This window comes from Oncorhynchus masou, chromosome 27 (assembly GCF_036934945.1).
Source record: "Oncorhynchus masou masou isolate Uvic2021 chromosome 27, UVic_Omas_1.1, whole genome shotgun sequence".
In the NCBI taxonomy this organism is placed as follows: domain Eukaryota; kingdom Metazoa; phylum Chordata; class Actinopteri; order Salmoniformes; family Salmonidae; genus Oncorhynchus; species Oncorhynchus masou.
This window is the reverse complement of record NC_088238.1, coordinates 5,990,126-6,016,444: the sequence shown is the minus strand read 5'-3', so window position 1 is coordinate 6,016,444 and position 26,319 is coordinate 5,990,126. Positions and strand designations below refer to the sequence as shown.

The 26,319-nt window shown below is 47.4% G+C and overlaps 1 protein-coding gene across 1 annotated transcript in view; it reads right to left on the bottom strand.

Moving 5' to 3' along the window:
* LOC135515584 (cullin-associated NEDD8-dissociated protein 1-like) overlaps positions 1-26,086 on the bottom strand; it is a 59,804-nt gene extending 33,718 nt beyond the window's left edge. The window contains 7 exon segments of the mRNA XM_064939206.1: positions 161-306; positions 789-894; positions 3,997-4,253; positions 5,179-5,302; positions 7,643-7,797; positions 14,963-15,106; positions 25,751-26,086. Of these exon segments, the coding sequence (XP_064795278.1) occupies positions 161-306; positions 789-894; positions 3,997-4,253; positions 5,179-5,302; positions 7,643-7,797; positions 14,963-15,106; positions 25,751-25,818 (1,000 nt within the window). The 5' untranslated portion in view covers positions 25,819-26,086.
* Positions 26,087-26,319: the final 233 nt, after the last annotated feature.

The window sequence follows — 26,319 nt, the reverse complement described above, 5'->3', positions numbered from 1 at the left end:
TGACGGTATTGAAAAAAAACTATCCTGTGGCTATTTACAAATCCGATATACTAGTTGATAATCTGAATGAGACGAACCGGGATAAATAAATCAACCCGAGGTTGAATGACCATGAGCTCTCACAGTACCTTGAGTCTGTGGTGTGTGACAGAGTGTTTACCTTGATAGTCTTCGTCTGCTCCGTCAGCATCCATGGCATTCTCATCTTCATCCTCGTCATCGTAGTTATAGTTGGGGTCGTAGGTCAAATACTTCAGACAGATGCTGATGACAGTGCCCACATGTGGATAAACCTCCTTTGGACACCTGGAGAGAGAGAGAGAGAGAGAGAGATAGATAGAGAGAGAGAGAGAGATAGAGAGATTGAAAAGTCCTTCATGGTTGAGTTGCGTTTAGTTTCCACTAATAAAGACGCCCATCTCTCAGCCTTTCTTCTCCTCGTGGTAATCTGGGAGGACAGACAGCACCACAGTCATCTCCCAACACTAGTTCTGCCTCTCTCCCAAACACTTGTTTGATGCAATCCATAAAAGGCACAAGATAGAACGGATGAAAGGGTTTGTAATCACAGAAACAGTGGGAGGCTAAACGTAGACGAGGAGAGAGACGAGAGCATCCAATCACAACACAGGTCAAACATTTTCGGGTGGACGTGAATAAATTACCCACGTTCACTGAGAATTCCCGGGATTCATTTTTTTCCCTGTCATTCTGTGTTTCTCTGAACATAAAAACAAATACCCCTTCCCTAACTCTGAAGCCGTTTAAAAATAGGACGCGTGTCTCACCTCCTGACGAAGGACTCGAAGGCCTGGATGCAGTATTCTCTCAGCTCATCGTCGTCTATGTTACAGAACTTCACCACCAGAGGAATGATCTTCTCCAAGTACTCACCTGAGGACAAACACACACACACGCGGACACACACACGCGGACACACACACACACGCGGACGCACACACACACGCGGACGCACACACACACACGCGGACGCACACACACACACGCGGACACACACGCGGACACACACACACGCGGACACACACACACACACGCGGACACACACACACACACACGCGGACACACACACACACACGCGGACACACACACACGCGGACACACACACACACACACACACGCGGACACACACACACACACACACACACGCGGACACACACACACACGCGGACACACACACACACGCGGACACACACACACACGCGGACACACACACACGCGCGGACACACACGCGCGGACACACACGCGGACACACACGCGCGGACACACACGCGCGGACACACACGCGCGGACACACACACACGCGCGACACACACACGCGCGCGACACACACACACGCGCGGACACACACACACGCGCGGACACACACACGCGCGGACACACACACACGCGCGGACACACACACACGCGCGGACACACACACGCGCGGACACACACACACGCGCGGACACACACACACGCGCGGACACACACACACGCGCGACACACACACGCGCGACACACACACACGCGCGACACACACACACGCGGACACACACACACGCGCGGACACACACACACGCGGACACACACACACGCGGACACACACACACGCGGACACACACACACGCGGACACACACACACGCGGACACACACACGCGGACACACACACACGCGGACACACACACACACGCGGACACACACACACACACGCGGACACACACACACGCGCGGACACACACACACACGCGCGGACACACACACACACGCGCGGACACACACACACACGCGCGGACACACACACACACGCGCGGACACACACGCGCGACACACACACGCGGACACACACACGCGGACACACACACGCGGACACACACACGCGGACACACACACGCGGACACACACACGCGGACACACACACGCGGACACACACGCGGACACACACACGCGGACACACACACGCGGACACACACACACGCGGACACACACACACGCGGACACACACACACGCGGACACACACACACACGCGGACACACACACACGCGGACACACACACACACGCGGACACACACACACACACGCGGACACACACACACACGCGGACACACACGCACACGCGGACACACACACACACGCGGACACACACTCACACGCGGACACACACACACGCGGACACACACACACGCGGACACACACACGCGGACACGTTAATAATTCCATTCAAACTGAATGTTCGCTGTCACTCCATTAGTAACAGCTTCATATTCTTTCATCTAAAATGGGACATGAAGGGAAGTAAGCCTCTGACTTGAAAAAAAGAACCCACTGAGAAGAGCAAATTACAAGTTACAGCTAGATAAAGGCTTTTGTGGGTTTTTTTAGCAAAATTGTAGAGCGAGCTCTTTCAAGATGACAAGAAAAGTTAATTAAAAACCGGGGATGGCAGGATATGGAGAGAGACCGACGGGAGAGCGGGGAGAGAAGTAGTTCTGGGAGTGCTGCTCTTCACTGGAGTAATCTTGCACATCTTAAAATCACTGCCGTCCCTGGCTCATCAAACACAGCGTGTGATTGGTTGATGGGGTGGGAGAAAAAAAAGAGGGAGAAGAGAGAAAAAGAGGAGCGAGGCCTCAATGACTTCTCTCCCCCTCTCTATTCCCCTCCACAAAAACACTCTCCCTCCTCCACTCTTCCAGAGAGAGGAGGAAGTGACAGATCGACAGGTAAATAAGGACAGAAAGAGGAGCCTCTCCAGACTCCACGTCCCTCCACGTCACTCCACGTCCCTCCACGTCCCTGACCAGAAGTAATGGCTTCTCTCAAACATCAAGGAGACAATGACTTCCTTCGGGGGTTATTCTTTTTAAAAAAAAGAAGAAGTCTAATGGAAAAGAAAGATTGTCTTATATATTATTTCACCTAGAAAACACTAAAATACTTAAAAGGTTGTCAATGGCCCGGGCTCCCCGAGGAGCAGTGGGCTTGACTAAGTAAAATAGCTAAAACAAACACATCGAGCCTGACTGAAATCTCAAAGGTGTTCCCAGATGGACTTGGCTGAAGTCGACACACACAGAGAGAGAGACACACACAGAGAGAGAGACACACACAGAGAGAGAGACACACACAGAGAGAGAGACACACACAGAGAGAGAGACACACACAGAGAGAGAGACACACACAGAGAGAGAGACACACAGAGAGATGGGAGAGAGAAGAGAGAACAGCTCCAACGGCTCCATATTAATTCAGCCCATCCCCAAATATAATCAAGATTCAACGTCGAACCCGGTGACCTCAAATGTAATTCTCCTGAACAGGACTGACAACTAACGCAGGTCACAAGACGCTGGCTGGCGAGTCACTTCTTCTCCTGGAGAAATGACACTCTGTATAAACATCTCTTAAATTAACTTCTCTTAAAACAACCCAAATCACATTCTATTGGTCCCGCCCCTAGCCCCTAGCCCCTAGGCCGCCCCTAGCCACTAGGCCGCCCCTAGCCACTAGGCCGCCCCTAGCCACTAGGCCGCCCCGCCCCACGCCTCTAGGCCGCCCCACGCCTAGGGCCGCCCCACGCCTAGGCCGCCCCACGCCTCTAGGCCGCCCCACGCCTCTAGGCCGCCCCACGCCTCTAGGCCGCCCCACGCCTCTAGGCCGCCCCACGCCTCTAGGCCGCCCCACGCCTCTAGGCCGCCCCACGCCTCTAGGCCGCCCCACGCCTCTAGGCCGCCCCACGCCTCTAGGCCACCCCGCCTCTAGCCACTAGGCTACCCTGCCACCTAAGGAAGGGGTCATTAACAGGAAAAATGTTGGTTAAATTGTTTGCCATTTCCAAATATAAAAAAAGTCCAAAATGTCCTGAAATTGAAATACAAATTACTGCAGGGTTTCTGTGTCAACCGTTCAACTAGAAAAATGAAAGATATTCCACTAGGCTACCAACATGACTTCTATCGCCACCCCAGTGTGTCTGTGTGTCTCCGTGAAACTCACCGATCCTGTGTCCGGCCTGTCTGCTGATGGCTGCGATACACTGGATGTAGGTACGGGTGGTGGACATGGAGTCGTTACGAGACAACTCTGACAGCAGGTGTTCAATCAGGTCCACAAACACCAGGTTCCCACAGGACATGACCAGGTGACCCAGAGCGATGATGGTCCTCTTCCTCACCGCCAGGCGGGGGCTGGTCAGCTGAGGAAGCAGGCAGGACAGGATGGAGGGGTGAAAGTTCACCAGGAGACCCCCCTGTCTGTTAGAGGAGAGGGAGAGAGGTTAGCACTATGTTAAGTAGTGTTATGTAGTGTCCTCAGGCGGTATGATAGACGACGTAGGGTATGGTCAGCTGAGGAAGCAGGCAGGACAGGATGGGGGGTGAAAGTTCACCAGCAGACCCCCCTGTCTGTTAGAGGAGAGGGAGAGAGGTTAGCACCATGTTAAGTAGTGTCTGTCATCAGGCCGTATGATAGCTGACCAGACCCTACGTAATCTGAGGACGCAGGCAGGACAGGATGGGGGGTGAAAGTTCACCAGCAGACCCCCCTGTCTGTTAGAGGAGAGGGAGAGAGGTTAGCACCATGTTAAGTAGTGTCTGTCATCAGGCCGTATGATAGCTGACCAGACCCTACGTAATCTGAGGACGCAGGCAGGACAGGATGGAGGGGTGAAAGTTCACCAGGAGACCCCCCTGTCTGTTAGAGGAGAGGGAGAGAGGTTAGCACCATGTTAAGTAGTGTCTGTCATCAGGCCGTATGATAGCTGACCAGACCCTACGTAGTCTGAGGACGCAGGCAGGACAGGATGGAGGGGTTAAAGTTCACCAGCAGACTCGAGGTTGGCGCAGGAGTGAAAATTAATTCCTGTCCCGTCTTGTCAAATATTTTCCCGTGCTGTGCTGGTCCAGAAACAGTTACATAACCCCAGAACATTCCTGGACCGTCCCAAAATCATTTTTACAGGCAGAAATCAGAAAAACATTTAGATATCCAATTGACTAACAAAGTAATCCAATGACAAAGGACCATCTATAGTCTATAATGGGTTCAGGCCAGCGGTCAGACAGTGGAGAACACACACACAACCTGGGTTCAGGCCAGAGGTCAGACAGTGGAGAACACACACACACACACCAACCTGGGTTCAGGTCAGAGGTCAGACAGTGGAGAACACACACCAACCTGCAGAGCATGTCAGCCATGATGTCCAGAGCCTCCAGCTGAACTGACACATCCTCCTGCTTGGCGATGGCACTGGTCAGACGGCCTGTGATCTTTTTACACACACTGGCAGCCAGGGCCGAGCCTGGGGGTGGGGAGGGAGAGGGAGAGGGGGGTGGAGAGGGAGAGGGGGGTGGAGAGGGGGTGGAGAGGGAGAGAGGGGGGTGGAGAGGGAGAGAGGGGGGGGGAGAGAGAGAGAGGGGGTGGAGAGAGAGAGAGAGGGTGGAGAGGGAGAGAGGGGGTGGGAGAGGAGAGGAGGAAGACAGAGAGAGGCAGAGTGAGCTAAATGAGTCATACTGCTGTCAGCCAAGATGGCTGATGCCTGAAGGTGATGGGGAAGCAAGGCTGTTAACAGATGCTCTCTTCTCCATGTCTCCCTCCACATGACCGGGAAAGGCCTGAACACAGCAGGAGATTAACCAGGATGTAGGGAGGACATCTAGCAGGAGGGGATAGTTCATCAGTTCATTACCTATAACACCATCACTAGAGGGGATAGTCCATCAGTTCATTACCTATAACACCATCACTAGAGGGGATAGTCCATCAGTTCATTACCTATAACACCATCACTAGAGGGGATAGTCCATCAGTTCATTACCTATAACACCATCACTAGAGGGGATAGTCCATCAGGTCATTACCTATAACACCATCACTAGAGGGGATAGTTAATCAGTTCATTACCTACAACACCATCACTAGAGGGGATAGTCCATCAGATCATTACCTACAACACCATCACTAGAGGGGATAGTCCATCAGGTCATTACCTATAACACCATCAATAGAGGGGATAGTCCATCAGGTCATTACCTACAACACCATCACTAGAGGGGATAGTCCATCAGGTCATTACCTAACACACTACAACAGCATCACTAGAGGGGATAGTCCATCAGTTCATTACCTACAACACCATCACTAGAGGGGATGGTCCATCAGATCATTACCTACAACACCATCACTAGAGGGGATAGTCCATCAGTTCATTACCTATAACACCATCACTAGAGGGGATAGTCCATCAGTTCATTACCTAACACACTACAACAGCATCACTAGAGGGGATAGTCCATCAGTTCATTACCTACAACACCATCACTAGAGGGGATAGTCCATCAGATCATTACCTACAACACCATCACTAGAGGGGATAGTTCATCAGTTCATTACCTATAACACCATCACTAGAGGGGATAGTCCATCAGATCATTACCTATAACACCATCACTAGAGGGGATAGTCCATCAGGTCATTACCTACAACACCATCACTAGAGGGGATAGTCCATCAGTTCATTACCTATAACACCATCACTAGAGGGGATAGTTCATCAGGTCATTACCTATAACACCATCACTAGAGGGGATAGTTCATCAGGTCATTACCTACAACACCATCACTAGAGGGGATAGTCCATCAGTTCATTACCTATAAAACCATCACTAGAGGGGATAGTTCATCAGGTCATTACCTATAACAGCATCACTAGAGGGGATAGTCCATCAGATCATTAACAAACACACTACAACACCATCACTAGAGGGGATAGTCCATCAGTTCATTACCTATAACACCATCACTAGAGGGGATAGTCCATCAGATCATTACCTAACACACTACAACACCATCACTAGAGGGGATAGTCCATCAGTTCATTACCTAACACACTACAACACCATCACTAGAGGGGATGGTCCATCAGATCATTACCTACAACACCATCACTAGAGGGAATAGTCCATCAGATCATTACCTAACACACTACAACACCATCACTAGAGGGGATAGTCCATCAGATCATTACCTACAACACCATCACTAGAGGGGATCGTCCATCAGTTCATTACCTAACACACTACAACACCATCACTAGAGGGGATAGTCCATCAGTTCATTACCTATAACACCATCACTAGAGGGGATAGTCCATCAGTTCATTACCTACAACACCATCACTAGAGGGGATCGTCCATCAGTTCATTACCTAACACACTACAACACCATCACTAGAGGGGATAGTCCATCAGTTCATTACCTATAACACCATCACTAGAGGGGATAGTCCATCAGATCATTACCTATAACACTACAACACCATCACTAGAGGGGATCGTCCATCAGTTCATTACCTAACACACTACAACACCATCACTAGAGGGGATAGTCCATCAGATCATTACCTATAACACCATCACTAGAGGGGATAGTCCATCAGATCATTACCTATAACACCATCACTAGAGGGGATAGTACATTAGTTCAGGGATCAGGCCCTCTGGTCCACATAATCTGAATTATCACGAACTTTTTTTTAAAAAGAGAAGGGAAACTGATCCAAGATCAGCTTTGTGAAGGTCCGTGTCTAGTGGAAAAGTCATCGGGGTACAGGTCAGAGGTTAGAGGTCAGGGTGGTACTTACCGCTGGACGCAGGGGGCAGTTCTCCTATGACCGTCTTCAGTCCGATGCTGGAGATGTCTCGGAGCTGCTCCTTGTCTGCCAGCATGTTGGTGCACAGTGTGTCCACTATAGTCTCCACCTGGTACTCCTTCACCTTACTGACCAACGGGCCCAGGCTGGAACACAATATATATATCAATATAAACTACCTGGTACTCCTTCACCTTACTGACCAACGGGCCCAGGCTGGAACACAATATATATATCAATATAAACTACCTGGTACTCCTTCACCTTACTGACCAACGGGCCCAGGCTGGAACACAATATATATATCAATATAAACTACCTGGTACTCCTTCACCTTACTGACCAACGGGCCAAGGCTGGAACACAATCTAACTGGTTCTCTCGTTTCAACAGACGCTAGTCCAGAGTTAATCTAATGTCATGATAACACCATGTTGTTACCCCACTGTGAACCATGTGAAGTGGGTCCCTTGTTTAAAAAGGGCTGTCATTTAATCAAAACACACCGAGTAACACACTACCATATTACCAGTTAGGCCGAGAGCGGCTCAACCAGACGGTTTTAGGGCCTCTTGTCGTCAACAGCAGAGAGAGGAAGAGACCTGTTTATTAAACACACTGAGTAACACACTACCATATTACCAGTAAGGCCGAGAGCGGCTCAACCAGACGGTTTTAGGGCCTCTTGTCGTCAGCAGAGAGAGGAAGAGACCTGTTTATTAAACACACTGAGTAACACACTACCATATTACCAGTTAGGCCCGAGAGCTGCTCAACCAGACGGTTTTAGGGCCTCGTCGCCCGCAGCAGAGAGAGGAAGAGACCTGTTTATTAAAACAGTACATCAGTTGAGCCTACTTGTTCTGGCCATCCAGGTCAGTGTCACCTGATCCGTCATCTCTGTCACGACAGATCTTTGCGGGTCTGTTTTAACACCTGTAAGTGCCATTTACTGCAATCTGGAGCAACAAAAAATATAAAAAGGCCTTAAAATGATAATATCTTTTGTTTTCTTATATAGTGGTGCAGCCAGAACACAAAGAGACAAAGCCTTTCTGACAGCCTGCGTTCACGACACACAACAGAGTGGATTACTACTTCAAAACAGCAGCGATACGAAAGCAGGCAAACATGCAGTGTGACTGTAGCCTATATGAAACACTGGAAATGTGAGAGAAATACAGCCTAGAGAGATTAATTTTAATTCATCTTCTTATTGATCACATAATCCCTTAAAAGCCTAATTCTAAATGGTTTGTTGAGCGTGAGAGCCGAGACGATCACACTGCCGTTGGCTCATAAGCACCGAGACGTGTTCCCCGAGCTGGGACAAGGAAGATAAAAGTCAACGCTGCTCTGACATGAAATATCCACAGACAAATATGTCAAATATGCAATAAGACAAATCAAACTGAAGTAAACAGAGTTATTCAATAACACTGTCCATTCTCAGTGTTGTGAAACGATATGAATGAGGGAGAGAGTGACTGACAGAAGCAAACAGAGTTATTCAACAACACTGTCCATTCTCAGTGTTGTGAAACGATATGAATGAGAGAGAGAGAGAGAGAGAGAGAGAGAGAGAAACAGAGGCAGAGAGAAAGAGGCAGAGTGACTGACTGAAGCAGACAGACAAGAGAAAGACACAGCGAGAGGCAGAGAGACAGACAGACACAGCGAGAGGCAGAGACAGACAGAGCGAGAGGCAGAGAGACAGACACAGCGAGAGGCAGAGAGAGACAGACAGAGCGGGAGGCAGAGACAGACAGACAGAGCGGGAGGCAGAGACAGACAGACTCAGCGAGCGGCAGAGACAGACAGACACAGCGGCAGAGACAGACAGTGACAGAGAGACAGAAAGACACAGAGACAGAAAGACACAGAGACAGAAAGACACAGAGACAGAAAGACACAGAGACAGAAAGACAGCAGCAGAGGCGGAGACATAACATCAGAGAGACAGACAGACATATCAACAGACAGACAGTGGCAGACAGATGGTTCGGGACTAGACAGTCTCCCAAAGGGCCCAAGCCAGTCAGTCAGGTGATTCAGCCCCTCTCTCAGTCTCGGTGTTTGACAGCCATGTTTTGAACCCCACTATAAATGGTGCCTTAAATTAAATCAGAGACACCAGGTTTTTCGTTGCAGAAAAACACAAAAAGCTACAACAAAAAAAAGCACTGTTGCCGGCCAAAGTGTCCAGGAGAAAACAATCCCATTGCTAAATAATAAAATAATGACCGGCATGCTTATTGGTCTATAGGTTCATTTGCATAGTTTTGTGGAATTAAATTGGCCTGTGTGTATTTTGGTTGGTCATCTTATTTATCCAACACAACCTACAGAGTGGGGTTTCCCCTGCAGCTCCTCAGCGTGTTACTGCCGGAGTAAAGCATGTGCTTCTATAAGCCCACTCATTTTAAATGCTATTCGTTTGTGTTCAAAACAGTTTTGGTGCTCGATTAAGAAGAGCTACTATTTTTATTTCTCAACTGGTAATTGAAGCGTGTCTCCTATTCACCATTCAAGTGCGTCTCCCACCACTTTACAATGGGAGCTTTAGGCCGTATGCATTTCGATAACATACTTCATTGTTTGAAACCAGAATATTTTATGTCATTTATGAGGCATGTTTTTCCTTTCTTCAGAGTAACCTAAAGGCTAAATCCAACCATGGAAAGAGTAACCTCAAGGCTAAATCCAACCATGGAAAGAGTAACCTCAAGTCTAAATCCAACCATGGAAAGAGTAACCTAAAGTCTAAATCCAACCATGGAAAGAGTAACCTAAAGTCTAAATCCAACCATGGAAAGAGTAACCTAAAGTCTAAATCCAACCATGGAAAGAGTAACCTAAAGTCTAAATCCAGCGTGCAATTGGCGTGCTGAATGCAGGAGTATCCACCAGAGCTGTTGCCAGAGAATTTAATGTTTATTGCTCTACCATAAGCCGCCTCCAACTATGTTTTAGAGAATTTGGCAGTACATCTAACCGGTCTCACAACTACAGACCACGTGTAACCATGCCAGCCCAGGACCTCCACATCCGGGTTCTTCACCTGCGGGATCGTCTGAGACCAGACACAAGGACAGCTGATGAAACTGAGGAGTATTTCTGTCTGTAATAACGCCCCTTTGTGGGGGGAAAAAAACTCATTCTGATTGGCTGGGCCTATGGCTCCCCAGGGGCTGGGCCTATGGCTCCCCAGGGGCTGGGCCTATGGCTCCCCAGGGGCTGGGCCTATGGCTCCCCAGGGGCTGGGCCTATGGCTCCCCAGGGGCTGGGCCTATGGCTCCCCAGGGGCTGGGCCTATGGCTCCCCAGGGGCTGGGCCTATGGCTCCCCAGGGGCTGGGCCTATGGCTCCCCAGGGGCTGGGCCTATGGCTCCCCAGGGGCTGGGCCTATGGCTCCCCAGGGGCTGGGCCTATGGCTCCCCAGGGGCTGGGCCTATGGCTCCCCAGGGGCTGGGCCTATGGCTCCCCAGGGGCTGGGCCTATGGCTCCCCAGGGGCTGGGCCTATGGCTCCCCAGGGGCTGGGTCTATGCCCTCCCAGGCCCACCCATTGCTGCACCCCTGCCCAGTCATGTGAAATCCATAGATTAGGACCAAATTAATTTATTTAAAATTTACTGTTTTCCTTATATGAACTCTAACTCAGTAAAATTGTTGTTTACATTTTTGTTCAGTATTTGAAGACTTCATAGGCAGCACGTGAGTTAAGTTTGGGGAAGCATGCAGAATGGTAGGATAGAATAATATCATAACTGACATACAATTTATCATATATATTATATTTTCATATGCGCATATTTGTGGAACAGTTAAAAACAATTTAAATAACGTTTGTTTCTCAAAATCACTGTCACGTGATAAATCATAACAAGCGGAATTAAAATGATAATCTCAAAGTTAAAGAAAAAAAAAAGTAAATGAATGCGAGATCACCAGCCTGTCTGTCATATGGACACATTGATACATTGGTGGATAAAGAAAGGAGCGCATGGAACTCACAGCCTATTGGCCAATGCAGCAGTAGACCTATAACGTCCATCGCTCTTTCACAACCGAGGACCGTTGATTATTATCGAGGGGGAGACGGTTGTTTCAAATTGCTTACTGTGAGGACATTAATATATCATTCGCAATGAATATTTTAAAAAAAACAACACTTTCCTACATTTCGGCGCAGCAGGCCCGGTTCTTCTATATGCTCCCTCAACAATACCAGGACAGAGAAAACAGACGTGCTCATTGGTCACATGGAGCATTCCAAACACAAAACAATTTAAAAAAAATGTTTTACAATCTCATAAATGATGGTTATGAAGTAAACCAAAAAAAACTTGTTTCTCACAAGTGTAGCAGGTTGTGAACTTCTATGTTTCAACTCTGAGAATGACTAATTAATACATAAATTAACCTTTCAAGGTATAGGGGCAGCATTTTCACTTTTGGATAAATAGCGTGCCCAATTTCAACTTCCTGCTACTCATGCCAAGACTATAAGATATGCATATTATTCATAGATTTGGATAGAAAACACTGACGTTTCTAAAACTGTTTGAATCATGTCTGAGTATAACAGAACTTATTAACTTTTCCCCTCTCTGTTCCCTGGATTGTCTTTGCCAAGGGATATTTGATAGGAACCTATTTTCAGTTCCTACCACTTCCACTGGATGTCACCAGTCTTTGGAATTTAGTTGAGGTTGAGGTTATTCATTTGTGCAACGAAGACGAAGCACATCCTGGAACAACGTTACACTATTGAGAGTTGCGCAAGACGTAAAAAGGTGCATGGTTTGTTTACTTGCTGTATTGAATACAGATTAATCCCATCTACAATTTGATCGATTATTAACGTTTAAAAATACCTAAAGTTGTATTACAAAAGTAGTTTGAAATCTTTTGGCAAAGTATATAGGCAACTTTTGAAATGTTTTGTAGTGACGTTGTGTTTTTGTAAGCTGTTTTTTTCTGGATCAAACGCGCTTTATAAATGGACATTTTGGGTATATATGGACGGAATTAATCGAAAAAAAAGGGACCAATTGTGATGTTTATGGGACATATTGGAGTGCCACCAAAAGAAGCTTGTCAAAGGTAATGCATGTTTTATATTTTATTCCAGCGTTTTGTGTAGCGCCTGCAGGTTTGAAATATGCTACCCTCTTTATTGACATAGTGCTATCCTCAGATAAGAGCTTAATGCTTTCGCCAAAAAGATTTTTAAAATCTGACATGTTGGCTGGATTCACAACCAGTGTTGCTTTAATTGAGTATCTTACATGTGTGATTTAATGAATGTTTGATTTCATATCATTATTTGAATTTGCCGCGCTGAATTTTCCCTGTTTTTTTCCCAAGTGGGACGCAAGCGTCCCCTATACCATAAGAAGTTAACAGACATTAATGTCACCAAATGACGGGGATTAACGATACATTTACTAATGAGGACGTAAATGGGGATCTGATTTTTTTAAATAATTTATAAATCGAAGGGCCAACAAATGTACACTATGAAACACTGAATGCTCAAGACTTGGTGGGAGGCAGCGGAGCCATTCTGGAAAGAGACTTTACCTTCTCGTCTCCACGTTATAAAAATATACTCAAGACATCATTTTCACTAATATTTTTAAATGCTTTTCACTGACAGCCGCAACTTAATAATCAGCTCAGTCCAGCGACACAAGCGCTGCCCAAATCGCGGGCTTCCCAAATATGCATAGGCCTACGAGCTTGTGATCTGAAACAATCCACAGCAACATTAAAAAAAAACAAGAAACCAATGATCTTCAATTCCTCTATAACCAAGTCCTGCTTTTTGGTTAAGTATTTTACATTATTTATATTCATAGACCGTTGCAATTATAGCATTTCGGCAAATCTATTTCCATTTATAAACTTGACCCACCACTATGTCATCTCTCTCCTGTTCTATTGAATCCACCACTATGTCATCTCTCTCCTGTTCTATTGGATCCACCACTAGGTCATCTCTCTCCTGTTCTATTGGACCCACCACTATGTCATCTCTCTCCTGTTCTATTGGATCCACCACTATGTCATCTCTCTCCTGTTCTATTGGACCCACCACTATGTCATCTCTCTCCTGTTCTATTGGACCCACCACTATGTCATCTCTCTCCTGTTCTATTGGACCCACCACTATGTCATCTCTCTCCTGTTCTATTGGACCCACCACTATGTCATCTCTCTCCTGTTCTATTGGACCCACCACTATGTCATCTCTCTCCCTGTTCTATTGGACCCACCACTATGTCATCTCTCTCCTGTTCTATTGGACCCACCACTATGTCATCTCTCTCCTGTTCTATTGGACCCACCACTATGTCATCTCTCTCCTGTTCTATTGGACCCACCACTATGTCATCTCTCTCCTGTTCTATTGGACCCACCACTATGTCATCTCTCTCCTGTTCTATTGGACCCACCACTATGTCATCTCTCTCCTGTTCTATTGGACCCACCACTATGTCATCTCTCTCCTGTTCTATTGGACCCACCACTATGTCATCTCTCTCCTGTTCTATTGGACCCACCACTATGTCATCTCTCTCCTGTTCTATTGGACCCACCACTATGTCATCTCTCTCCTGTTCTATTGGACCCACCACTATGTCATCTCTCTCCTGTTCTATTGGATCCACCACTATGTCATTTCTCTCCTGTTCTATTGGACCCACCACTATGTCATTTCTCTCCTGTTCTATTGGACCCACCACTATGTCATCTCTCTCCTGTTCTATTGGATCCACCACTATGCCATTTCTCATATGAACAACCCACGATAGTTGTTGCATCATTAGATCTCCCCTTTTTCTAAATTTCTAACAGAGATGTACATTTCTGTCACATATGGAACAGCTATCAGTGTGAGCTGTTTAGAACGGAGTTTTCGCCCCGAATTGCATTTTGACAAATATTTGAAAATGACGTTTTATTGGACTGCTTTATTACACGAGATGCATGTTAAGATGAATTACCCTCATCTAAAAAGGTGATTTCTGTCATTCTGAGCACCGTGGGTGGACTGGGTGGATGCGCTAAGGGGATTTATACACCTCAATGCATATGGGGCAGGTAAATGTCTGAGATAATAGCCTGTAAATTAAAATATCTTCCCACAACACGTTGTCCGGTGCCACATTTTCCTAATGGAAACCCTCACACACACACCCCTACACACACACACACACACACCCCTACACACCCACCCACCCACCCCTACACACACCCCTACACACACACACACCCCTACACACAGAGGCAGAGATCTCTCACCATTTGACAGCCAGATTCTGGACCTCTCCGTTTTTGTCTTCCAGTAGCTTGAGGATCATCTTGACCACCTTGCGTTCACTGTCATCGTCCAGCTTGATGGAGTCTTTCTGCAGCTCCGACATCAGGTCGTTGGTGGCCATGAATCTACAGGAACACACAGGGAGAAAGACAACCCAGTTAGACCAACAGGGTTATGAGGTTATATTTATTTACCTTCATTTAACCAGGCAAGTCAGTTAAGAACAAATTCTTATTTTCAATGACGGCCTAGGAACAGTGGGTCAACTGGTCTAGGAACAGTGGGTCAACTGGTCTAGGAACAGTGGGTCAACTGGTCTAGGAACAGTGGGTCAACTGGTCTAGGAACAGTGGGTCAACTGGTCTAGGAACAGTGGGTCAACTGGTCTAGGAACAGTAGGTCAACTGGTCTAGGAACAGTGGGTCAACTGGTCTAAGAACAGTGGGTCAACTGGTCTAGGAACAGTGGGCCAACTGGTCTAGGAACAGTGGGTTAACTGACTTCAGGGGCAGAACGACAGATTTGTACCATGTCAGCTCGGGGATTCAATCCAGCAACCTACCGGTTACTAGTCCAACACTAACCACTGGGCTACCCTACCCTAGTAATCCAAGTAAAAATTCCCTGTCTTAGGTCAGTTATGATCACCACTTTATTTTAGGAATGTGAAATGCCAGAATAATAGTTGAGAGAATGATTTGTTTCAGCTTTTATTTCTTTCATCACATTCCCAGTGGGTCAGAAGTTTACATACACTCAATTAGTATTTGTTAGCATTGCCGTAAATTTTTTTAACTTGGGTTAAACATTTCGGGAAGCCTTCCACAAGCTTCCCACAATACGTTTGGTGAATTTTGGCCCATTCCTCCTGACAGAGCTGGTGTAACTGAGTCAGGCTTGTAGAGTCAGGTTTGATGGCCTCCTTCCTTGCTCGCACACACTTTTTCAGTTCTGCCCACACATATAGGATTGAGGTCAGGGCTTTATGATGGCCACGCCAATACCTTGACTTTGTTGTCCTTAATGCCATTTTGCCACAACTTGGAAGTATGCTTGGGGTCAAAGTCCATTTGGACGACACATTTGCAACCAAGCTATAACTTCCTGACTGGTGTCTTAAGAAGTTGCTTCAATATATCCACATCATTTTCCTTTCCTCATGATGCCATCTATTTTGTGAAGTGCACCAGTCTCTCCTGCAGCAAAGCACCCCCACAACATCATGCTGCCACCCCCGTGCTTCACGGTTGGGATGGTGTTCTTCAGCTTGCAAGCTTCCCCCTTTTCCTCCAAACATAACGATGGTCATTATGGCCGAACTGTTCTATTTTTGTTTCATCAGACCAGAGGACATTTCTCCAAAAAGTATGATCTTTGTCCCCATGTGCAGCTGTAAACCGTAGTCTGGCTTTTTTTAATGGCAGTTTTGGAGCAGTGGCTTCTTCCTTGCTGAGCGGCCTTTCAGGTTATGTCAATATAGGACTCCTTTTACTGTGGCTATAGATACTTCTGTGCCTGTTTCCTCCAGCATCTTCACAAGGTCCTTTGCTGTTGCTCTGGGATTGATTTGCACTTTTCGCACCAAAGTACGTTCATCTCTAGGAGACAGAACGCGTCGCCTTCCTGAGAGGTATGATGGCTGCGTGGTCCCATGGTGTTTATACTTGCGTACTATCGTTTCTACAGATGAACGTGGTACCTTCAGGCGTTTGGAAATTTCTCCCAAGGATGAACCAGACTTGTGGAGGTCTACAATTGTTTTTCTGCGGTCTTGGCAGATTTCTTTTGATTTTCCCATGAAGTCAAGCAAAGAGGCACTGAGTTTGAAGGTAGGCCTTGAAATACATCCATAGGTACACCTCCAATTGACTCAAATGATGTCAATTAGCCTATCAGAAGCATCTAAAGCTATGACATTTTCTGGAATTTTCCAATCTGTTTAAAGGCAGAGTCAATGTAGTGTAGGTAAACTTCTGACCCACGGGAATTGTGATACAGTGAATTATAAGTGAAATAATCTGTCTGTAAACAATTGTTGGAAAAAAAATCACTTGTGTCATTGCACAAGGTAGATGTCCTAACCGACTTGCCAAAACTATAGTTTGTTCACAAGAAATGTATGGAGTGGTTGAAAAACTAGTCCATGAATCTACAGGTACAAACAGGGAGAAACAAGACCCAGTTAGACTAACAGCGTTATAATGTTATGTTATACGTTCATAAGACATCCAACTAAAGAATCTTCTAGAGCAGAGTCCCCCCCTTCCAGCATTAGGGAACACTATTTCTACATTGTTATTTTATATATCTTACTGCACCTGGTATTCTCCCAGGTGCTCTCCCGTCCCCGTGCTAATCAGGCCCAAAAACATGACCCACCTGGCCGCCTACCTATTTACCACAGGCTGTTTAACCCGGATGTCTGACGCACCAATGTGTCGCAGGAAACACAGTTCCACTGGCAACCGGGTTCAGCTTGCAGGCGCCCGGCCCCGTCACAAGGAGTCGCTAGAGCACAATGAGCCAAGGAAAGCCCCACCGGTCAAACCCTCCGAAGGGTTGTAACACCACTGAGCTGAGAGGAGGAAACCCTCCAAAGGGTTTAACACCACTGAGCTGAGAGGAAACCCTCCGAGGGGTTGTAACACCACTGAGCTGAGAGGAGGAAACCCTCCTAAGGGGTTTAACACCACTGAGCTGAGAGGAAACCCTCCGAGGGGTTGTAACACCACTGAGCTGAGAGGAGGAAACCCTCCAAGGGGTTTAACACCACTGAGCTGAGAGGAAACCCTCCGAGGGGTTGTAACACCACTGAGCTGAGAGGAGGAAACCCTCCAAAGGGGTTTAACACCACTGAGCTGAGAGGAAACCCTCCGATGGGTTGTAACACCACTGAGCTGAGAGGAGGAAACCCTCCGAGGGGTTGTAACACCACTGAGCTGAGAGGAGGAGACCCTCCGAAGGGGTTGTAACACCACTGAGCTGAGAGGAGGAAACCCTCCGAGGGGTTGTAACACCACTGAGCTGAGAGGAGGAAACCCTCCGAAGGGTTTTAACACAACTGAGCTGAGAGGAGGAAACCCTCCGAGGGGTTGTAACACCACTGAGCTGAGAGGAGGAAACCCTCCAAAGGGGTTTAACACCACTGAGCTGAGAGGAAACCCTCCGAGGGGTTGTAACACCACCGAGCTGAGAGGAGGAAACCCTCCGAAGGGTTTTAACACCACTGAGCTGAAAGGAGGAAACCCTCCGAAGGGGTTTAACACCACTGAGCAGAGAGAAGTTAACAAGTCAAGTGCTCTGACATTAGAAACCAAAGCAAATCAACACTAGGGCAAAGATCAAGCTAATATATCCGAGGAGAGGAACGCTTGAAGCCTAACGCACTAGAAGATACCAGACAGACCAGCTCTGATCTCTTAAGAGTGTGTGTGTGTGTGTGTGTGTGTGGGTGGGGGGGGGGAATAACTTTTATCATCATATCCAATGTAATACATGGGAGTATACATCACACACGATCAGCAAGAAGACACCATCTTGTCTCCATCTTAACACATCAAAGAACTCCTGGTGCTATTCAACAAGGACCCTTTCCTAAATACTATGCATCTCAACACTAGGCTCGTTGATCATCTCTGACGTGCCCCCCCCTCATCGGAACGCAAGAAGCTTTTTAAAACAAGAGGGACAGCGAGAAGGAAGAGAGGAAAGAAAAATAATGAATAATGCATGAGGTCCATGGCCCAAACTCACTGAGATACAGCCCCACAGCATGAGGTAATGGAAGGGAGCACCCACACTCACTGAGAGACAGCCCCACAGCATGAGGTAATGGAAGGGAGCACCCACACTCACTGAGAGACAGCCCCACAGCATGAGGTAATGGAAGGGAGCACCCACACTCACTGAGAGACAGCCCCACAGCATGAGGTAATGAAGGGAGCACCCACACTCACAGAGACAGCCCCACGGCATGAGGTAATGGAAGGGAGCACCCACACAGCATGAGGTAATGGAAGGGAGCACCCACACAGCATGAGGTAATGGAAGGGAACACCCACTGAGAGGCAGCCCCACAGCATGAGGTAATGGACTGGAGCACCCACACTCACTGAGACAGCCCCACAGCATGAGGTAATGGAAGGGAGCACCCACACTCACTGAGAGGCAGCCCCACAGCAGGAGGTAATGGAAGGGAGCACCCACACTCACTGAGACAGCCCCACAGCATGAGGTAATGGAAGGGAGCACCCACACTCACTGAGAGGCAGCCCCACAGCAGGAGGTAATGGAAGGGAGCACCCACACTCACTGAGACAGCCCCACAGCATGAGGTAATGGAAGGGAGCACCCACACTCACTGAGACAGCCCCACAGCATGAGGTAATGGAAGGGAGCACCCACACTCACTGAGAGGCAGCCCCACGGCATGAGGTAATGGAAGGGGGCACCCACACAGCATGAGGTAATGGAAGGGAGCACCCACACTCACTGAGAGACAGCCCCACAGCATGAGGTAATGGAAGGGAGCACCCACACTCACTGAGACAGCACCACAGCATGAGGTAATGAAGGGAGCACCCACACTCACAGAGACAGCCCCACGGCATGAGGTAATGGAAGGGAGCACCCACACTCACTGAGAGGCAGCCCTACAGCATGAGGTAATGGAAGGGAGCACCCACACAGCATGTGGTAATGGAAGAGAGCACCCACACAGCATGAGGTAATGGAAGGGAGCACCCACACAGCATGAGGTAATGGAAGGGAACACCCACTGAGAGGCAGCCCCACAGCATGAGGGAATGGACTGGAGCACCCACACTCACTGAGAGGCAGCCCCACAGCAGGAGGTAATGGAAGGGAGCACCCACACTCACTGAGACAGCCCCACAGCATGAGGTAATGGAAGGGAGCACCCACACTCACTGAGACAGCCCCACAGCATGAGGTAATGGAAGGGAGCACCCACACTCACTGAGAGACAGCCCCACAGCATGAGGTAATGGAAGGGAGCACCCACACTCACAGAGACAGCCCCACAGCATGAGGTAATGGAAGGGAGCACCCACACTCACTGAGAGGCAGCCCCACAGCATGAGTTAATGGTCTGGAGCACCCACTGAGAGGCAGCCCCACAGCATGAGGTAATGGAAGGGAACACCCACACTCACTGAGACAGCCCCACAGCATGAGGTAATGGAAGGGAGCACCCACTCACTGAGAGACAGCCCCACAGCATGAGGTAATGGAAGGGAGCACCCACACTCACTGAGACAGCCCCACAGCATGAGGTAATGGAAGGGAGCACCCACTCACTGAGAGACAGCCCCACAGCATGAGGTAATGGAAGGGAGCACCCACACTCACTGAGACAGCCCCACAGTAATGGAAGGGAGCACCCACTCACTGAGAGACAGCCCCACAGCATGAGGTAATGGAAGGGAGCACCCACACTCACTGAGACAGCACCACAGCATGAGGTAATGGAAGGGAGCACCCACACTAACTGAGAGACAGCCCCACAGCATGAGGTAATGGAAGGGAGCACCCACACTCACAGAGACAGCCCCACAGCATGAGGTAATGGAAGGGAGCACCCACACTCACTGAGAGACAGCCCCACAGCATGAGGTAATGGAAGGGAGCACACACACTCACTGAGACAGCCCCACAGCATGAGGTAATGGAAGGGAGCACCCACACTCACTGAGAGACAGCCCCACAGCATGAGGTAATGGAAGGGAGCACCCACACTCACTGAGACAGCACCACAGCATGAGGTAATGGAAGGGAGCACCCACACTCACTGAGAGACAGCCCCACGGCATGAGGTAATGGAAGGGAGCACCCACACAGCATGAGGTAATGGAAGGGAGCACCCACACTCACTGAGACAGCACCACAGCATGAGGTAATGGAAGGGAGCACCCACACTCACTGAGAGACAGCCCCACAGCATGAGGTAATGGAAGGGAGCACCCACACAGCATGAGGTAATGGAAGGGAGCACCCACACTCACTGAGAGGCAGCCCCACAGCATGAGGTAATGGAAGGGCACCCACACTCACTGAGAGGCAGCCCCACAGCATGAGGTAATGGAAGGGAGCACCCACACTCACTGAGAGACAGCCCCACAGCATGAGGTAATGGAAGGGAGCACCCACACAGCATGAGGTAATGGAAGGGAGCACCCACTGAGAGGCAGCCCCACAGCAGGAGGTAATGGAAGGGGGCCCCCAAACAGCATGAGGTAATGGAAGGGAACACCCACACAGCATGAGGTAATGGAAGGGAGCACCCACACAGCATGAGGTAATGGAAGGGAGCACCCACACAGCATGAGGTAATGGAAGGGAGCACCCACACAGCATGAGGTAATGGAAGGGAGCACCCACACAGCATGAGGTAATGGAAGGGAGCCCCCAAACAGCATGAGGTAATGGAAGGGAACACCCACACAGCATGAGGTAATGGAAGGGAGCACCCACACAGCATGAGGTAATGGAAGGGGCACCCACACAGCATGAGGTAATGGAAGGGGGCACCCACACAGCATGAGGTAATGGAAGGGAGCACCCACACAGCATGAGGTAATGGAAGGGAGCCCCCACAAGCCCCTCTCTCTAAATTGGTGCGTGGGAAAACACTTTCTACCAGGAAGTGATCTTCAATAGTGGAAATCGATCTTCACTACCACGGTACCACCACCACACTAGATAAACATCAGTAGAACCTTAGAGTATTTTATATGTTTTATTTTTCCCCCAAATTACATTTTCTCTGTTTCGTTGTTTTTCAGGTTTTCCTGTCAAAAATCACACGTACATTTTTTTTAAAGTGATGTTCTAAGTCCACAACAATGGTTAAACCACAGGTATGGGTAAAATATAAGAAATGCTCATTTTGGGGTGTAGATACCCTTTAACTCTGTGGCACCAGCAAGAGACTTGTTTGGTTGGCTGTGTTTCTGTAGTACACGTGATTGTTAATCATTTATGCAAATCATCATTATATATAATTTTGCCAGATAAGCTACTTTGTAGTTAACATTTAACTGAGGTGTTAGCGAAAGCCTTTCCATCTACCAGAAGACTGTTGTCATTATTAGCATCATCGCTAACGGCTACACTTAGTGGTAGACAAACGGGAATACCCCTGTCTGTGTGTACACGAGCTGATGGAAAATACAAATCACTGATACATTTTGTTGATATTTTATGATAATCTTGTGCAAATGAACCCATTTAATGTCTGGATTCTGTCCTCGTTCTCCAACACCCTAATTTTATTAGGGCCCTAAATTAGACGAGGACAACAAGACTCACACCTACACAAACATGACAGAGTGGATAACATTAGACCTCCCACTCAAATGTGAAAGGCCATTGATTTCCCCTGCTAATAATGATGTCATCATGCAAACGTGCAGAAGCAAGGAGCACCTCTTTACTCCCATCTCCAGACTCAACTCCCATCTCCAGACTCAACTCCCATCTCCAGACTCAACTCCCATCTCCAGACTCAGAGGTTAGGCCTAAACTCTCAACAGCTACTTCTTGACTGACTCACATCAGAGTTTAGAATCTAGAGGTGGATTTAAAATATTACTCAAGCATGATGGATAATCCACTGCGCTGGTGTCAAGTTGTGCTTTTGGCAGCTGCATAGGCAATCCCTCAAAACTACAAGGCAATGGGGGCACACAGTGGAACAGGCTCCCTGTACAATAGTCCTGTACCATTTCTCACCGTTCCACCTCCGGTACCACAGAACACAAGCCACCGTCAGTCATTGTTATGAACCTGAAATAGTCTGGGTTCTGTAGAGTTATTGGTAAGACTGAGAATCTGGGAAGCAGCGTAAGTTGATAAGAGATGCTAGGAGTTCCCACACGTACATAGGAAATCTCATCCAACCAGACAGTTCACTCTCGCTCACTCTAATTGAGCCTGGGGGTGATGTTAAGTCATGGTTATCTTAAACTGTTTCAGAGATGGGCAGGAGAGATATTACATATTATTGGGGCGTACTCAGTATGTCAGGGGACTGGTTACATTCCATATGTTTTATAGTTCCGTCATCATGAAGTGCTTTGAGAGACTAGTCAAGGACCATATCACCTCCACCCTACCTGACACCCTAGACCCACTCCAATTTGCTTACTGCCCAAATAGGTCCACAGACGATGCAATCTCAACCACACTGCACACTGCCCTAACCCATCTGGACAAGAGGAATACCTATGTGAGAATGCTGTTCATCGACTACAGCTCGGCATTTAACACCATAGTACCCTCCAAGCTCTTCATCAAGCTTGAGACCCTGGGTCTCGACCCCGCCCTGTGCAACTGGGTACTGGACTTCCTGACGGGCCACCCCCAGCTGGTGAGGGTAGGCAACAACATCTCCACCCCGCTGATCCTCAACACTGGGGCCCCACAAGGGTGCGTTCTGAGCCCTATCCTGTACTCCCTGTTCACCCACGACTGCGTGGCCACGCACGCCTCCAACTCAATCAAGTTTGTGGACGACACAAGTGGTAGGCTTGATTACCAACAATGACTAGACGGCCTACAGGGAGGAGGTAGGGCCATCGGTGTGGTGTCAGGAAAATAACCTCACACTCAACGTCAACAAAACTAAGGAGATGATTGTGGACTTCAGGAAACAGCAGAGGGAACACCCCCCTATCCACATCGATGGAACAGTAGTAGAAAGGGTAGCAAGTTTTAAGTTCCTCGGCATACACATCACAGACAAACTGAATTGGTACACTCACACAGACAGCATCGTGAAGAAGGCGCAGCAGCCCCTCTTCAACCTCAGGAGGCTGAAGAAATTTGGCTTGTCACCAAAAGCACTCACAAACTTCTACAGATGCACAATCGAGAGCATCCTGGCGGGCTGTATCACCGTCTGGTACGGCAACTGCTCCGCCCACAACCGTAAGGCTCTCCAGAGGGTAGTGAGGTCTGCACAACGCATCACCGGGGCAAACTACCTGCCCTCCACGACACCTACACCACCCGATGTTACAGGAAGGCCATAAAGATCATCAAGGACAACAATCACCTGAGCCACTGCCTGTTCACCCCGCTATCATCCAGAAGGCGAGGTCAGTACAGGTGCATCAAAGCTGGGACCGAGAGACTGAAAAACAGCTTCTATCTCAAGGCCATCAGACTGTTAAACAGCCACCACTAACATTGAGTGGCTGCTGCCAACACACTGACTCAACTCCAGCCACTTTAATAATGGGAATTGATGTGAAATTACGTAAAATATATCACTATCCACTTTAAACAATGCTACCTAATATAATGTTTACATACCCTACATTATTCATCTCATATGTATACATATATACTGTACTCTATCATCTACTGCATCTTTATGTAATACATGTATCACTAGCCACTTTAACTATGCCACTTTGTTTACATACTCATCTCATATGTATATACTGTACTCGATACCATCTACTGTATCTTGCCTATGCTGCTCTGTACCATCACTCATTCATATATCTTTATGTACATATGCTTTTCCCCTTACACTTGTGTGTATAAGACAGTAGTTTAGGAATTGTTAGTTAGATTACTTGTTGGTTATTACTGCATTGTCGGAACTAGAAGAACAAAGCATTTCGCTACACTCGCATTAACATCTGCTAACCATGTGTATGTGACAAATAAAAATTTGATTTGATTTAGTTGTAACATCTGACATTTCAGAGCAAATTACTTTGTGTCTACCTCTCTCTCTACAGGTGTGAGAAACACTGGAAAACACCAGAACAAGACTACAGGAACACAGCTTTGGATTCCCAGAGGTGCACACATCTAAGATGATAGTGGGGAAAAAACTGCAACATTTATTAGGTGGTAGATTACCACTATGTAGTTAGTTATACATGTAAGTTCATGACAACTGTAACAGAATTGTGAAGAGCAGAATGCTGGCTTACATCATCATATTTTCTGGAAAAACAACTGTTTCCTCTAATGAGGAGTTGATATGGCTGCAGACTAATTCACGGTTTGGGTTGGAAGTCAATCAAGTTGTTTATGATTGTGTGTTTGGTATGGTTAGTATAAAACACCTGACAGTGAGGTAGTGGTATGCTTCAAAGCTAACTAATCAGCTAACTGAAGGAACTACATTTTGACTCCCCGATCAGGAAAAAACAAACATGCAGGCTGAATTATGTTATGGGATGTACTGTAGTTAGCTAACGTTAGGTAAGCAATCATTCATATGGCATCTGTAGACTGCTATGATATGTGCAATGCCTTTCTAGCTAACTACTTAGTTAACAACCTAGCTAACTAGTGTAGTCCACTTACTTGAGTTATCTAGACAAATTCGATAACTTTTGTTACCTCAAAACGTTAGCTAGTTTCCTAGCCTTGTTAGCGTTGACAGTAACGACTGTCAGAGCGAGTTAGCCAGCTAGCTAACAACATGACAGGGTTAAATGTAAATATCTAGCTATATATACACACTTTGCAAAACTGACAAATTAGAAATATAATGTCAACATGTTAATTTGTGTTCCTCGCAAGAATGTGTTTATAGCGAGTGGCTAACATTGTTAGTTAGCTAGCTATCGAACGTTAGCAGACTAGCCAAACGACAGAATTGATTTGAGGCCTAAACTAGCTAACTTGCAGGGTTTTCATACGGGAAGATATAACGGTTTGAGTCCAAGTTCAGAATCACAGCGTCATTTCAAATGCATAGATTGTTAAAATATTGTATTTACCTGAAATCCTTGTCGCTTGATGTCATTTTTTCCAATAGATTAGAGATATGGTACGAGGCGCTCGCCATGTTTGCAGTCTGTTGGAGTAGCCTGCTAGCAACCACCAGTCGGTATCACGGAGCGGAAATTCTTATCCACTTTATTTAGCTATTTACTTCTCTTAAACGATTGAAATCGATTCAGTTTCCACTGTCACTTTCCTTTCGATGGAGCGAAGTGATGATCAGCGGCGGAATAACAGAGAATTTAGTCTCATCCTGCGGAGTTTTTGGATGTGTTTGAATGGAGATCTCACTTTGCTCTGCAGAGAGGAGGAGCTGCAGAACCAGATGAGTTCGTTACAGGGGGGGGGGGGTCAAAGTTCAGAGTTTATTATAGTGGGGAAGGACCAGACTAGTGAGTTTGTCACTAGTTACCACAGCTATAAAGTCAAACTTGGCTATATCGTAAAAAACACCATTTTAATATGAAAACAAAAATGTACTTTTTTTGGTCTTCATTTTAAGGTTAGGCATAAGATTAGCAGTCCGGGTTAGCCATAATGATGACTTTGTGGGTGTGCTAACTAG